Source organism: Asterias rubens, chromosome 1 (genome assembly GCF_902459465.1).
Source record: "Asterias rubens chromosome 1, eAstRub1.3, whole genome shotgun sequence".
In the NCBI taxonomy this organism is placed as follows: Eukaryota; Metazoa; Echinodermata; class Asteroidea; order Forcipulatida; family Asteriidae; genus Asterias; species Asterias rubens.
Window position 1 is genome coordinate 28,979,362 of NC_047062.1, and position 17,526 is coordinate 28,996,887.

Here is a 17,526-nt window from a genome sequence, read left to right on the forward strand (position 1 = left end):
TAATTTCACGTTGTGTATGTAGGCTTCATCCAGGGTCTAGGTTTGGCTGATGTGAACAGATGTATGCCCATCCACTGTGACAAGCGTGTGTAGCACCATATGCATTACCACTTTTCATTCGATGGTCCATCGTTCTCATCAAAATTTCACTAAAACTGTGTAGTGGTGGTGGTCAGCTGGCTGGAACATCAATTGTGAATTGCATGCTGCATTCAATTTCAATCCAAGTTCCTATACGAATACGGTGGTTATATTTTGTCAGCTGCCGCAACCTCGGATCGCCTGGTCAAGTTTCATTTGTTAGCTAGTGTGTGAGTATTTATATGTGATTAACTTAATGTCTTTAATGACGAATCATGATGTTAAAGCCATTATCCACTTTCGGTACAGAAACAAAAAAGTTCACAGATTTACAAATAACTTACACTTTACAGGGTTTACAGAAGGTAATGGTGAAAATGAAAGACTTCCCTTGAAATATTGTTCCATGAAATGCTTTACTTTTTGAGAAAACATTAAAACAATATCAATTCTCGATAGCGAGAATTACGAAATTATTTTGAACACATGTCATGACACGAGGAAACGTGCGAAAACAAGGGTGGGTTTTCCCGTTATTTTCTCCCGACTCCGATGACCGATTGAGCCTAAATTTCACTGGTTTGTTATTTTATATAGAAGTTGTGGTACACGAAGTGTGGGCCTTGGACAATACTGTTTACTGAAAGTGTCCAACGGCTTTAACATAGATTGCCACAACAATTTACTGAATAGGTAACAACAGGTGGCAATATTACCACGTGACTTTATCACGGTTGAATAGTTCGCTCCCATCCATAGAGCTGAGCTATAAGGCTCCCCCATGAGGAGCCGGTGCCTTATAGTTTCTAAAAGAAGGTCCCGTGCCGTGCCCCTTTTAATAAGGGAATCAATGTGTGGTGAAGAGGTTTTCAACTGTGGCTTAAACCCGCCGAGGCTTGGTTCTTGATAATTTTACCGAGACGAAGTCGTTGCTCTCGACCAATAGGAATGAAGAAAAGTCTGTCATATAAGCACAGGTGCAAGCTCGCGTGTCACGCCCATGTTTCAACACTTTTTACTGGTGTTATATCATATGTTCAAACACCCCCACGTGATGCCCTTTCGACCATCAGAATGGATCCGATTTGTCTTAGGCATTTATGAATGATGTTCTCATTCAACCAACATTAGTTCTTCAATTGTGCGGTCTGCGCTCCCATCAACATTGACCGGGGGACGAGGGACAGAATGTTTATTGGCAGGGGGGAGGGCACAGGGAGTTTGTTATTGTCATGTTCCGAATGGGTGGCCCAAGCCTTTTAGCCAGTATTTTAGTGCTTAGGCTAGGTTTAGTTTGCATTTAAATCTGAATCCAAATTATACAGTCGGCAAATCATCATATGAAAAATCGCAAGCGTGTGGGAGGATTCTCCCCATAGATATTTTAGGGTAAACATAGTTTTCCCTAAATTGCAGAGTGCGAAAGTTGGGTGCCATCAATGACTAGAGGTGGGAAACAGATCAAGTCTCTGATTGTTCTTTGAAACTGTTATTCATAAATACCCCAGACAGTTTCTCTACTCCTATTGGTGGAGAGCGCGTCACTTGGGGATGTTTAAATGGTTGATAATGACCAGTTTTTATGACCGGCTGGCTTCCGCGTGTCAGGCGCACAAGATTATCACGCGGAACGCAATTCATAGCTATTAGTTACAGAAAGTAATCTATTTCTAAGCGCCCGCGCGTAATCTTGTATGCGCGCGCGCATACACACAACCCACGCGCAACAGACTTTTCACAAAGTTTTTGAAAGAAATTTTTCAAACCTCAAATTTTCAATTGTCAAAGTGTCTGTAATTATTTTGTTTTTATTGACATTTAAAACAAAAAAAAGGCATTTATGAATGGGAATAAAAAAGAGTAGTGACTCGTTCTCAAACGTCCGTTTAAAACCTTGCAGGGTCGTTGCCGTGCGCTAAAGGCCCTCAGCCCTCGCCTTCGGCTAGGGCCTTTATCACACAGCAATTTGACCCTGCCAGCTTTAAATGGCCGTGTAAGAACTGGTCGCTACCCTTTTATTCCCTTATTAAAAACTGTTAACAAAAAATACTAGTTCTGTAGGGCATCTGCACAAGTTGCACGTAGAACAATTACATTTTATTTTAGAAATCAGATATCATTCTACGATTCTGTCGAGAATTTTGTACATTATGATTAGTATGCTGACTTTTCGCCCAGTTTCCAATGTCAGCAATATGGGGACTCTATCTATTGGGAATGGATGCCTCACAAATTAGAATTCACCTTGGAACCCGTATTTAAGGAAGGGAGTTAGAAGTTAACACAGTCTCCACCCAACCCAATCCCTATCCTTTTGAATTGGACTATGAATGACCTTCTCTGCATTGTAGTTTACAGTCAGTTTTGGGAAGGCAAGCCTATACAGTAGATCTATGTGTTACAAGGAAGTAATAGATGTTATCAGCTATGGCAAGATTTAGGAAGTACATGATGGCATCATTGAGAACTCTGTGTACAGTATGCATTCTTTTTGCTAACCTACTGTTTTCACTTTGTGTTAGCACCTTGTATACCTTCCTGAGTTTTGTGCAACAAAATCACAGGCATACTCTGGTGGGATTCTAACCCATGACAAAACTGTCTTTGTCCGTGGTAGATACCATTAAAAAGACAAGATGGCAACCCAGCTAGAGCAGCAGTTGATGCACCCTGTGTGTGAGGAGATGAGTGAGTTCTCCCAGACTAAAGTGACAGTGGTAGGAGTTGGTCAAGTCGGCATGGCTTGTGCCTTCAGCATCCTCACACAGGTAATTCAAACCCAGTCGCCTTCAAATGTTTCAAATCATATTACACCTTTGGTAATTACTCCAAAAATGTATGTAATGACCATAAAAGCTTACTTGGTACAGCACTAGAGACCCTTTGAAATAATGTAGTTTTAGAGGAAGAGGTTATTTTTCACCCCAAAATTTGAATCCGAGGCATCTAAAAGTACACATTACTAAATTTCATCACATTTTCCCTCATATTTTCTTGCATCTTTCAGCTCAAATTTCCCACAGGTTTGTATTTTTTTTTTTTATTTTTTTTTTTTTATAAACTTATACTAGTCTTTGACAAAGTGTATCACCTGCCTTTAACAGTGGTCCAATGACAAAGACATTACAAAATAGGGGATCCAGATGGCTTTTATAGTTGGTTGAGCACTGGTGCATTAATCATGAGGTCACAAGTTCAAATCCCCTCTGCTAAATTTATCTTTGTTCAACCAAAAATATTAGAAAAGGGACTTGAACTTCATTCACCTAAAGCCGTGTTCGCACTGGATTAATATTTTGGGTAACTTAACCATGACGCTGGGTAACATTCCGACGGGTTAACTTTCCCACCGTCCGCACTTGGATTTATTTGACTCTGGTAAACTTATCAAGACTTACCACGAATGACTGCCCAGGTTGTGCACTCCCAAGGGAGCTGAGAAACATTAAAAGGGATGTTATTGGCCCTATGACCAGGGCACCAATGTAAAGCGCATTGGTTATTATAAAATGCGCATAAGAACTGTTATTATTATTTAATATTATTATTTCCGCAAGTGCCCCTTGAGTCTGATTTCCTCAAATGCCCTTTGAGATTGTGTGTTTAAAACCTATTCAAGCTACGTTTCAAGAAATTGTATGTATTGTACCAGTGCAATTCAACCTATCAGTTGCCATACTGTACATTCGTTTCAATGATGTTTTTTATGAAAAAAACCCAATAAATTTACAGTCAAACAGCTGATAAAACCAAACTTGTTTTTATGATGTTACTTTCTCAGCATGTAGCCAGTGAGCTTGCCCTTGTGGATGTCGTAGCAGACAAACTACATGGAGAGGTGAAGGATCTGCAACATGGATTAGCTTTCACCAAAGGAATGATTGTCAAAGGTGACACTGGTACGTACCGCCATTAATTCAGCCTGTCAGTGAGTCCGACTACCAGACAGAAATTGCTGACCAAGAATTCTCAGCCTGAGGGACACTAAGTCAATCTCAACCAAATATAGATTATGTATGCAGGGATCTGTATATTTGTCTTGAACTGCTCCTTTGAACTAAGCACTTGGGATATAGGCATTTGCCATGATCCAATTTCTATAGCTGCTTGCAGGCCTGATATTGCACGGAGGCAACAAAGGAGATTGCATCCATTTCCCCTTCGGTGCCCTTGAAATGCTCCAGTATAGATTTTCAGGTTCCTCATAGGGTGCCCTTTACCAAGGAGAAAATGTCTTAGTGACCTTGCCCTTTCAAAACTGAATCATACAGGCCTGTACTCATATATGCTTTTTTTGTACAGTTTCTGCTTAGCAAACACGAGCAGGACACTAGTCACAAATGGTACATGTTATTTAGGTTGGTGACCTTAAGCAACTCCCTTGAACTAAAAATATAACTACAGCCCGAATGGTATCGTCTTCAGATTATTTTTTTGTTGCGACTGGTACCCCACTAATATTTTCTTTAGCAATACATTCTGCTTGGGATTGAATCTACAACCCTTGGCATGGAAAAGAGTCTAATAGTGTTAACAAATATATCTTTTTGGTTGAAATTCTGTTAGATTATAAAGTGTCTGCTGGTTCCAGACTGTGCATTGTGACAGCAGGAGTGAGACAGAGAGAAGGAGAAAGCCGTCTTAATCTGGTCCAGAGGAATGTCGCTATCTTTAAAGGTATTCTTTCTAAAAAATTATAATAATTTGGTGTTGAACAAAGACAAATATACTAGAAATAAGGTTGTCATGGCCGAGTGGTTTTAAAAGAGGGTTTAGTCATCGGATTGTGAGTTCGAATCTCAGTCGTGACTCTTGTGTCCTTGAGCAAAATACTTTATTATTATTGCTTCTCTTCATCTACGGGTATAAATGGGTACCTTTGAGGTTGATGTGTATACAAAAGCCATTGGAGCGCTGCGGTTGCCCAGGTTGTATACTCCCCGGGAGCTGAGAAAGATTTAAGGAATGTTATTGGTCCAATGACCAGGGCACTAATGAAAAGCTCAATGAGACGGTTATTGTGAAATGTGCTATCAATCAAAACAAAAAGTTTATTTATTTCTTATTTATAAAGCTGGATTTGAACAACCAAAACCTCTGCCCAACTGGGCCTTATGTAGGCAGTCAGTTAAGTGTAGCCCTTACCTTGAAGTGGCCGATCCACAACAAACCATTTTGGGTGGGGCACATTCATTATATGGCACTGTTTGGTTTGGGTAAATTTGTCTGTATACTCCCAAACCAAATAGTGCACTCATATAGTGTCCACCAAACCTCAAAAAGGCTAAAGGCCGAGTCACACTGCAGCGATAACGAAAACAATAATGATCACGACGCAAAGAGAACGCATTCTATTGGTTGAATTGCTCCACACAGAATACGCACACGCTCATTCAACCAATTGATATCGCTGCAGTGGGACCGGGCCTTAATGACATCCTTGTTATGTGTGAAAAATAGATCCCATACATTCATGGTTATTTCCTCTAATGGCATTTGAATCTGGCAGCTGATTTCAAATTTTGTAATCCCACTTTGCTTTTGTATTCTCTTTTCACTTCCTAGGGATAATCCCCAACCTTGTTAAGTATAGCCCAAACACCATCATTATGGTAGTCTCCAACCCAGTGGACATTTTGACGTATGTAGCATGGAGGCTAAGCGGTCTGCCAAAGAACAGGGTGTTTGGAAGTGGAACCAACCTGGACACGGCCAGATTCCGCTTCCTTATTGGAGAGAAACTTCAAATAGCCCCCTCTAGTGTCCATGGTTATATCATTGGTGAGCACGGAGATACAAGCGGTAGGTGTTCTTATTAATTTGATTCAATTGAAAGTGAAGGTGTTTAATTTAGTTCATGTCAACTTGTTTTCTTCCTCAAGCATTTGTCCACCATAAAGTATTTAAGTATTTTATTTAAGTGTTTTATTTTGAATTTTAGTTTCGCACAACAATTGTGACATTTGAAGATTTGTTCTCTTTTCAGAGACAACACTCCTCCAATAAAGACACATGATTGTACCCGCAAGTTTACTATAATAATAGATCCCTTTTTTAGGATTTCTTGCTGTTTTGTAGACATTGATTTGTTGGCGCTCTAAAAATGTGAATGAAAATCTTATTGCACAGCGGTCGCAATAGAAAGGTTGTATCAATGTGCAAAAAGGGGTAGGTTGTTAGTTAAACATTAATTAAAATTCCAACTCTGCTTGCTCAATACTGCAGTCGGTAAACAACATCCTTTTTATCCAAGATCATTTTATATTAGTGTTTTTTCATAAGGTCAATGGTAAAAAAATGGTTTGTTTTGCGTCCCTCCAAAAGTGCCATTGTCCTGTAACTATAATAAGCCATGGTTAATTGGTTGAAGAGTGAGATATAAAAACTTTTATTGAAATAATCTACTCCCCGCTGCTCTTCTCTTTTATTTGGGGGCGGTGGGGGTGGGGCAGGGTGGGGTTGTTCAACTGTTTAGACAATTGTTGCATTTCATAGGTAAAATACAGAACATCAAGCAATTTTAAAACTGGGAGGGGAAAGTAAAAGAATAATATTTTTACCTGGCCAAATCAAAACGGATATTTTACATGATAAGATAAGCATACAGACCTGCACGGGGATGTCAATACAAGATCAAGTGCATGGTTGTACTTTGATCCGATGTTGCAGTTTCTGTAACAGCCATTTTTGATAGTCAAAGATATGATTCTAAAGATCCAAAGTGTATACACTTGATTGACAAATGCCACGGATTGTGCAAACAAACTGACATCTAATATTTAATATCATATTAAGACCAAACAAACACCCCAACAAACAAACAATTGACTAGGCTTTTGTTGGTGTAAATTCAATGACTGCTTTGAAAATAATAATATTTATAATAGTAAAAATGAAACACATTTATATAGCGCCAAATCCATTTAAAAAATGCTCCCAGACACTATTACAAAAAGAAATACTGAAATATTTAACCACGAAAAGTAAAAGCTTGAAAAGGTGAAAAATAAGATCCACAAAATGTGACCATTAAAACAATGAAGGTTTTATATAATTTTTGAAATTAAAGGTAGGGTTATAGATTGTTAAAAAATTAATGTCCATAAAACTTACTTGTGTTAAAGACACTGGACACTATTGGTAATTGTCAAAGACTTTCTCAGTTGGTATATCTCAACATATGCATACAATTACAAACCTGTGAAAGTTCGAGCTCAATCGGTCGTCGGAGTTGCGAGATATCAATGAAAGAACAAAAACATCCTTGTCACACGTAGTTGTGTGCTTTCAGATGTTTGATTTCGAGACCTCAAATTCTTAATCTGAGGTCTCGAAATCAAATTCGGGAAAAATTACTTCTTTCACGAAAACTACGTCACTTCAGAGGGAGCTGTTTCTCACAATGTTTTATACTATCAACCTCTCCCCATCATCATAATCAAGAAAGATTTTATGCTAATAAATATTCTGAGTAATTTCCAACAGTGTCCATTGGCTTTAATTAATAGTTTTATTATATCAGTGCAATTGGGGCAATTTGTAGGATTTTAAAACACATATATAAACATTGTATTTTGTACACACTTTCTTGCAGTACCTGTATGGTCTGGCACTAGTATCGCTGGAGTGAGCCTGGTTGGATTGATTCCCCAAATTGGTACCGACAGGGACATGGACGAGTGGAAAGATCTCCATAAAGATGTGGTAGAAAGGTAAGAAATAATATGCAGATTTCAACATGAATATGCATGACGTGGGCGGGACATTGAATCATATAGAATGTCAAACACATGGTTTTTAGGTTACTGTTATTGTTGTTTGTTTTCTTTTAATAATACCAGTGTACAGTTTAATGTTCTGTATTAGTTGGTTGATTTATTGACTAATTTATTGACTGATTGGTGGATTTGTTAATTGCTTGTTTACAATAATATTTTTTATTTTGTCAACACGTGTAGCCTGCAGCCTATTTACCCCAATCTATGTAATGTGGCAGCCTACTACTACTCCTTTATATGTTATTTGTATGTGGTTTATATTTGTGAGTAAACAGTACCCTTTCTGCCACTCTGTGTTGTCTTTAAAAAAAAAATAATATGAACCCCTATTGAGGGATAACCAAAAAAAACATTTGGAAATAATTATTTAACCTTGTCTGATTGGTAAATGAACTCTTTAGCAGTGAAGTTGATGAGAAGTTCCCTCAATTCACTAAGTGAAAGTACACATTCTAGTAGTCTTGGCTTATTTCCTACCTTCGGCCCGGGTAGTAGTTAATAAGTAGGGGCTGACAGTTCTTTTCAGAACGGAGAAGTCTCCTTGGTAGAAACTCAAGACAAATCCTCAAAAGAACACAATCTTCACAGCAAGGTAGATTACCTGTTTATGTTAAATACTCCCTTCTTTAGTTTCCTCCCTTATGTATTATTTATTTTGTATGAATATTCATGGTATTTACTTGTAGCCCAAAGCAAGGCGAAGCAAAGGAGACCAAAGGGTAATTAGTTCTTCTTGATCTGCAGTAATCACCTTAAGAAAATACACCCTTCCAAAGGTTTAGCATTTGAGAAACACCTAGTGTTCTTTTGCTTTGTATTTTGGTGATGACTGCATGCACTGAATTTATTGTTTAGGAAAGTTTTAAAACAAAAAAGCTGTTTTCTTGCCAAAGGGTTGCTGTGGTTGCTGAAAAAGAATTTTTTAGTCTTTATGGTACTTGCTTGTGTGATGACTTTGCTGGTAAACCCGGTTTTCATAAGTAAAAACCCCAGTTTGCTTATTTATTCTCCTTGATTTTGAAGTCTTTGTTTTACAATCAAGTGCAATATTTTATGTCTCCTAATATTCGATGTCTCCTAACTACTCGATTTTGTTCACTATTGATTTGAAAGAAAAGTCACGTTTTTGTTTGTTTTGTTTTTTGGTTTTGTTGGTTTTTAATATGCAAGATATTGTTACCAATAGTTGTGTAAAGTACATGTGTATATGTACATCCAAATCACTTTGCATAATTGTTTTCACTATGGCTGCGTCTGAATTGAATTGACTTTATAGCTTCGGGTACTATTTCATAAAGCTGTATAAAAGCACATAGACTTACTTAGCACAGAAAAGAAAAGTATCTTAGCAAAAAACAGGTAACCTGCCAAAAATGTGATGTGATAGACACTATTTTGTGACTGGTACTCGACCCATTTTTGCTTAGAAAACTAACTTATAACAGCTATATGAAATTGGGCCCTCTGGCTACAGCTGCATAGCCTTTAAAAGCTATCAATTCAGACATAGTCTATAACTAACGTCATTAACTTTGATAATTCAAAGCATGGTTTAGCAAGGAACGATTATTTGACCAATTTTAGTCTTGGTCACATGTAGCTGTGATGAAGCCACATTACTGTATGCAGTGGTTTGGATGTTAATGTGTTTTGTGATAAGTAGGCCACTGGTTTTCTTTGATAACAGAAAATGAACAGAGTTTTCACCTGACTGAAGTTGATCAAAGCATACTGATGGAAACATCAAATTATTTCAACCACTGGTTGTTTTCAGCACCACAATTCTAAGAGAGATTTCACGCACAGATACAATGTTCAGGGTTCTCCACAGCGCCCGGACAAAATTCTGAAAATACCAAATGCGCCCGGACAAAAAATGCCACGCCCGGACAAAATCGTCATGCACCCGGACAAAAATATCGCGCCCGGACAAAAAAATTTGAAAAACACATCACGACGAACTCAAATCACCGTTCGATGCGCTGTATCACTTACCTTTTTGTATATAATAATAGTGTGCAAAGACTGGTACCCAGATCTCGGCTATTTCGTAACGGCATTACGCGTGCATTTTTCTCTGTGTCGCAGGGCATCCTGACTACCATTTGACAACAGCGTGGTACCAAATTTTACCCTGTGGAGAACCATGGATGTTACCACAAACATTAGGCCTATGAGATTGTATCTTCACCATGCAAAGTTTCAAATCCAAAAACTGTAAATAAACACTGGTGTTTATTGACAAGCTATCACTAGCACTTGGTTCACTAATCCTAACCCCCTTGACTATAAAGAATGATACATTTTGATTCCTGTGTCATTAAGAAAACTCCTTTTTAATTGAAAAACAGAATACTATTTGCCAGAAATAAAAAGATATTTGGTGAACAGAAAAATGCACTTTTCTGGAAGAGAAAACCATTGGCTCTACACAGGTTTTGTAGAGAGTAGACTTTTTGGTACATGTACTTTAATGTGGAAGAACTATTTTCACTAATTTTCAGTACCCGTTTAAGTTATTGTGAGTATTAGTTGTGATCACTCAGATGTAGTTAAATATTTGCTGTGTTGTGTTCTGAGCCAACAATTTCATGGCGATCTGCTTACCATAAGTAAAAAATGGGTGGTTATTGATGAAGCATAAGTTGCATGATTATTGTACTAAAACCTCACATGTAGAGTGTAAGCAAGGATGTTTTGCATAGTGCATGTGAGTACATGTACATCACGTTTATAGACATTCTTCGCTAACACAGCTAGCGCTGATAAATTCAGCTCTTAAACTGTAAGCACAGAATTCCACCGTAAGCAGAGCCATGAAATTGAGTCCTTAGATGTTATAGAAAATATTGTGGCATTTAAGATTTGATTAGTCTGTACAATCTAGATGTATTTTTTCCCCACCTTTTTGAAACAACCAACTTGTGTTTGCCTGCATCATAAATTACCACGCCTTGCTTTTTTTTCTTTTGGAAAATTTGCTGCTTGCAGATTTATCAAATTGCACAGCCCAGCAGTTACAATTTTGAAATTTTGCAGTAAGAAAAATTATTGAGCTGGTAAGCTGTTTCCTTCCTCCATGCTTGGAGTAAGCTTATCTGCTCTCAGCAAAATTAACAGGGACCAGTTAAAATCTATTCCACTTCCTAAAATCCCTTTCCACCAAGGACAAAAAAAACGCTAACAATTCTCTTAAGATTTACTGAGGTAGTTTTCTATGCTCTTTACGCGTTTGATGCTAGCTTAACTCTGGCTCTGCACGCACTCTAACCCCACTCAATCATTAAACCTTTCCTTTATTTCTTTTTTTGTGTGTTTACTGCTTTTTTATTTGTTTAATTTTCAAAAAATGGTACTCATCTCCACAAAAATTGTACTGATCTCCAAATATTTCTTTCTGCAAGAGGCAAAATAGTTGCATTCGTCTTTAGTGGTTGTTGGTGATTTCTTTTCACACCTCTCGCTTGAACAAATTGGTGTATCAAATTATCAGCTTTGACAAGCTCTCTCCTGGGCCAGCAAAACTACAATGTCACTTGTAAAAATTGTGACTGGTATCCTGCGTGTTTCTGCTTAGCAGACTATTTTTAAGCAATATTTTCTGCTTTTAAAAGCAGCTCTATGAAATTGGGCCCTGTGCCACCATGTTATCGTGTTTGTCTGTCATATCCTGCAAATTTTACAACTTAAGCTCAATTCATTTCCTAGGGCTTGTAATAATTGTTGGAATATCATAACAATGGAATTGTTCCACTCTTCCACACAAGTTAAAGAATAATATCTCTGCAAAAAAACCCAAAGACAAACAAAAAAGGCATTCTCACACCCTTTTCCAGCATTTTGCTTGTTACATTATTTTGTGTCACAAGAGACAAACAGTTCAGACGTCGATTTCACAAAACTCTTCCTAACTTAGGACTAATCTTAGGACTTAGGACGAGTCCCAACCCTGCACTGTAGCATGCAGACCTTAAGATTAATCCTAAGTTAGGAAGAGTTACTCGTCCTAACTCGAGATAAGACGAGTCCTAACTCTTTGTGAAATCGACGGCAGAATCTAAATCACCAACTTCATGAAGGAAAGTTCAGTGAGGTATCACTTTAGAGTTAATTTATCACTTCAGAGTTATTTGTTGCCGTTTTGGATTGAGCTTTCTGCTTGTTGACTCTCATAAACTCATAGCTGTATTTAAAAAGAAAAGAAAACATCAACAACATTTAGACTACAAAGATTGTGAATTGCAGGCTTGTGTGTGTAGAGAAATTAAACAGAAGTAGTGTAGATTCAAGAAGCATCATTTGTGCAGTCTTTACATGCACTCCTACAAATACAATGTTTAAAGTTAGTGAGTGAAGGACTTCAAAAACGAAAAACAAAAAAGAGATAATGAAATAAAGCTATAGAAGTCTGCGCAATATGTTAAGTTGTATCTGACATTTTAAATGCATATGACGTCGTTTAAGTAGGGCACTCTCGATGCCTATTGGCCAATCCTGTGCCCCGCATGCATTATGTACATTTCTGTTGTTTCACCATCGTTTTACCTCTAAAATGCGACAGTATGGCTTCATTGCATAAAGTTTGCTCCAAAAGCAATTCTGCATGCTCAAAAATATATCTATTTTTTTTCTCTTGAAATGTCATGTTGGGATTGCATAGATGATGTTTGTTGAAACATAATTAACGGATTATTTTGAATTTTGTTTAGCATAGAAAAGTTAAAATCACCTCTAATCAGAACACGCATTAAGCAAAACTGAGCATTATTTTAAGCAACAGGATTCATTTAATTTTATTTACGTGCTTCTCGTCGGTGATCGGCTGCCATCTTTGTTGCCATGGATACCATCAGAATTGGTCTGGAGGGGGAGTCATTGGGGTCTCTTGCTGACTGGAAAACCCTACACAAAAGGGTCGTTGACAGGTCTGTTCTTCTCTCTGTTTTTCTACATGCATGGTTTTGAAGTGTGTCCTTGAACTTGATGTACCCCAATTTAATAATTACGTACATGTACTGGCATTGTGAGCAGCTTCTTGGAGGTGGCAGCAAACTTACTTTTTCAAATACAGCCATTTTCAAACACTTTAGCAGGTTATTTTGCTAATGTGTGTGTTTCTTTTAGAGGACAGATGACATGTCAGCATGCTAATTTGGGTCTGCATACCGGGAGACGTGAATTTTGTATTTTTGTTTCAAATTTGTTAACTGGAACAAAGGCCGTACTATGGAGGGCGGGCACACAGCTCTCATTCACCATTCAACGCTTTGTCTCACCCAAGCAAAGATATTGACAAAATACTAGGTAGGAGACAGGCTTTCAATGAATGCTACTCCTGCAAACCAATGCCAAGTCAAATTAAACAGTAAGTTTGTTGCCACTTATGTATTTTAAGTTGTTTTTCAATGCCAAAGTCTATCAGTAGACAACAAATCTAATTTCCCATTCCAGCTCTACGTTGTAATTTTTGTTTTTGTCCAATGCGAAAATCCCTTTTGGTTACCCAAGTCTGTCGATATACATTTTAACTGTTATTTCTTAACATTCTCTTTCTGATCTGTCATTTACTTTGATAACTACTTCTATACTAAGCTTTGCTTGCTAGTTAACTCTCAAGATGTTATTTGTCTTTTTTTAGTAGAATGCTATAGTTAATATTTGTCTGGAATTATCCATAAACTATTTTGTTCTAAACTTTGTGTAATAATTGTTTGATGTATTGTGAGTAGTTTTTCTTTTTCGTAGTGTGGTACAAAAAACTTGTATTAATTAGACTAGTTTATAACTATTACAGATACACAAAAGCAAAGCAATAGTTAAATGAAGTTAAATTGAATGTCACTTGATTAGATTTGCTTTGTATCGGAAAATGTGTTGAGTATTAAGTGGCCATAAATAACCTTAGTCACGAAAGATACTGATGGTAAAATTTATAAGTTTGAAATTGACTTGTAATAACAGTAGGTTTGTATAAGGTGTTTTTTTATCAAAGCGTCTTAACAATCGCTCCTGTTTATTAGGCTGAAGGTATTTCTGAAATCATCTTAAAAGTATGCCGGCCCGGTGACCAACAAGTCGTGGACATTTACCTAATTTGTTACGACAAGCATCTCTACTCCTGGGTGATGAGAAGTGATTATGGTTCATTGCTAAAAGGACTCTGGTATCATGACTGGTCTGGTCTGTGATCCAACATAGTGATGATGTGGCCACTAGATCTTGAGTCTTCCCACTAGACCATTTGGCTACAGCCGCTTCATTGAGGCATTGAGGAAATTGTTGTCTTATGAGCTTTTTGGGCTCTTATCGTTTAACCCTATAAAGATTCCCTCAGACACTTGATGTCCTGTTAATTTTTCTCTTTAGTCAAGAAAAATGTGTGCAACAAGTAAAACACCCTTTTTTTTCTTTACAGTAGGATCAAGATGATAAAGCAGTAAGAAATTCATTTCAAGTTTCAAACCACAGAATATTAAAAACATTGGAAAAATAGAGAAAATAAAAATAGAATAGACAACATAGACACAGTGATGATTAAAAAAAACCAGAGTCTGCAAGCTGAGGCTTAAAGAGTTTGCCAGTAAACTTTAGAGTTTGTGAATCGTGCAACAAACTTTGTAAAGGGTCAATGAGTGAATAATTTGAAACAAATTGGGCTAAACTCATAAGATCATACGTGTACATGTATTAGTCATTAATTTGTTCCAACTGCTAGACATACATTTTGTGAAGCAAACTGAATGATACGTAAATCTTTCCACTTGCACACCCACTTATCACCATACTCCACCCTGGTTCTTAATGGTTGACTGAGTTATAACACCGGTGTGTAATATTTCTCTTCAGTGCGTATGAGATCATCAGGCTGAAGGGATACACATCATGGGCTATTGGCTTGAGTGTCAGCACGCTGGCACAGTCTGTACTCCGGAACCAGAACGCTGTCTTTGCTCTCACTACACTGGCACAGGTAAATATGAGTTTATCCCTGTGCCCTCTTCCAAGGTTGGAATTAAGGCTAACATTTGGCAGAGGAAGTCATCCTCCCCCTTCCCCTCCCCACCTAAAAAAGATCCTATACTCTTTCCCCTATTCAGTCGTTTCATGGCAAAACAGCCTAAGTCAAAAGATTACACTTTGAGAAAATCAAACACAAAGATCATAGGCTGTTTTGCCTTGAAAACAATTGAGGCGAAAATTTTAAAAGAGGCTAAGATAGGATTATTAAGAACTCACTCTGCTGAAGTGAAGTTTATAACGAGAAGTCCCCCCCCCCCTCGATCCACTAAGCAAAAGTAGTAGTCCTGGCATATTTCCTACGTTCCGCTCTTAATAGTAGTTAATAACCAGGACAGGGTTTTTTCTTCAGAAATAAGAATGCTCCCGTATTCCAACAAATTTACTCCTTGGTAGTAGAATATAATAAAAAGCATGACAAATTCTCAAATGAACATAATCTACCCAGCAAGTAGATATACATGTACACATGGTTTTATTGCAAACCAAATTCACATTATTATTATTATTATACCTAGATGTTCATACTAACATGTGATGCGTTGTCGCTTTTATTTAAAGGGTTACCATGGCATTGAAAAGGATGTGTTTCTGAGTCTCCCATGTGTGCTTGGAGAGCACGGAGTACGTCATGTCATTAAGCAACAACTTAACCCGCAGGAGGTACAGCAACTCAGAAACAGTGCAGAGACATTGGCGGATGTCATCAAGGAGCTTCAACTACCAGCTCCTACCTTGGAGTAAAGCCTAAGCCCTATGGAAATGAAGTGAGAATTAATTAGGGTGGTTCATCTTATTTGAAGGTACAATACTGGTTGTTACTATCGGCCCTTTTTTAATCCAAGGATTCGGCCGGCTCCAGATTCAGCTCAGGCTAGCTTGGCCCTGTGGATGCTTTGACAATGGACCCTTCCCATGAAGTATGCTAATTACATTCATGCATGCATACAGACCCTGTTGGTTGGCAAACGCCATAGAGTTGTGCTCTAAGCAGACGCGCAATCGTGTCTGCGTGACGCACCCGTTACCCGTGTACAAAACACGCAATGTTCCCTCAATTTGCAAACCAAAACGTTAGTGCGCACGCGCTATGTGCAATTTACATATTTTATGGGAAGGGTCTATTGCGCGTTTTCCACAGGCTCAGGGTTTTAGACTAGAGGACAGAGCTTGAAGCCAGAACCAAAGCCAAAGCCGTGGTTTCAAAATATTCTCAGTGCAAATCTACGGAATTATGAATCTGACGGTTGCTTTTAAGGTTTTTTAAATAAGAGATAGCCTTACATCACAGGTGGCTATTTCAAGAAGAGGCAACACTTCATCAAATTGGGCTATGACCCCTATCAACACTGCCAGCAGGGGCATGTTGTCACCTACTCCTGGGGCTGAAACAGGGTTACCCCCTTCACAGTCTATAAAGATGTATGCATGGGTATCATCTACTAGAAACCTGGTTGGTAGAGCAGAATGCTCTAGCTTCCCAACTTTTTACAAGGCAATTTTGGTTAAGTGCCTTGCTCAAGAGCGCAAGTATCATGACCGAGTTTCAAACCAACACTCTGCTGCTAACAACACCAGAGCTTGGGTCCCGTGAACGAAACTGCTCAGCCATGACATTCAATACTGTAGTCATCAATATGAATTTCTGGTAAAGAAAACCTAGAATGTCTGAAAATTCCTTGAATGAATTTCAGTGCTCATAATCTTTCAGAATGCTTTTACATTATTTTTGATTTAAATATTAATAATAAAAAAAATGACTTTTGTGGACAGAGGAAAAATATTTCTCAGGGTAATTAACACCAGTATCAACTTCAAACTGAAAATGATTATTTAAATTTTTGATAATTACCTCTTTTGTATTGTACCTTTAAGTATCTGGAGTGTTCCCAATTAATTTGGACGTCTTCTGTGATTGTGTGGGAAAAATAGTGGTGACCTATACAGAACTGTGTGTTGAGAGTTGCGACATTAAGGGACCAGTTTTCTTTGGTCATGTGGTTGCTGGAAGCCGTTTTGGCGGTCAAAATGTAGCATAGCCCAATAGTGTGCAGTCTAGTCTTGTGTCCTGTGTTGGCAAATGAGTTTTTTGACCGAAATATGGCTTCTGATTGCTAGGTGGGGTAGTTATCACAACCCTCTCAAATACACAGTTGTGGGCTTGATTTGGCGAAGAGTTAATATTGCTCTTGGGACGTGCACTCATCTTAATTGCCCATCAAAGTGTGTTGTCACACTTCAAATCATTGTGGCAATATTGTACAACTCATCTTAAGATGAATCTCAGTGCTTTGTGAAATCGAGTCCAAGGCAGACGTAGTCACTCCATTTTTCTGATTGTGGTTTTAGTTATTTAAGAGCGAAAATGCGTATGCAAGTTATAGTAATGATCAGGGCCCAATTTCATAAAGCTGTTAAGCAGAAAACACTGCTTGACAAATTTCTTTGCTAAGCAAAAATTGAGCTGGGCCCCAGCCACAACAATGCAAACTAAATGTAATTTGGGCTGGTAACCTGATTCTGCTAAGCAGTACTATTCTGTATTTAGCAATTTTTTGTTATTACAGGCTTTATGAAATTTGGTCCAGGTTATCACTGATGGCTTTCGGACTTATTCGTTACAGCACTAGGCCTATGTATTTCCTCATTA

General features: G+C 38.0%; 1 protein-coding gene across 3 annotated transcripts; it reads left to right on the top strand.

The window, feature by feature from the left end:
* On the top strand, positions 1–16,319 carry LOC117306942 (L-lactate dehydrogenase-like). 3 transcript variants are annotated; one of them, XM_033791529.1, is made up of 10 exons: positions 1–311; positions 2,699–2,849; positions 3,863–3,980; positions 4,648–4,758; positions 5,647–5,883; positions 7,676–7,793; positions 8,546–8,578; positions 12,713–12,784; positions 14,706–14,829; positions 15,438–16,319. In XM_033791529.1, the coding sequence occupies exons 2-10, from the start codon at positions 2,718–2,720 to the stop codon at positions 15,618–15,620; spliced, it is 1,128 nt and encodes a 375-aa protein (XP_033647420.1). In that variant the 5' UTR covers positions 1–311; positions 2,699–2,717; the 3' UTR covers positions 15,621–16,319. The 3 variants fall into 3 exon arrangements, with proteins under 3 accessions (XP_033647420.1, XP_033647438.1, XP_033647429.1); XM_033791538.1 differs by lacking the exon at positions 8,546–8,578 and having other exon boundaries at positions 2–311; XM_033791547.1 differs by lacking the exons at positions 8,546–8,578; positions 12,713–12,784.
* The last annotated feature ends 1,207 nt before the right edge of the window (positions 16,320–17,526 follow it).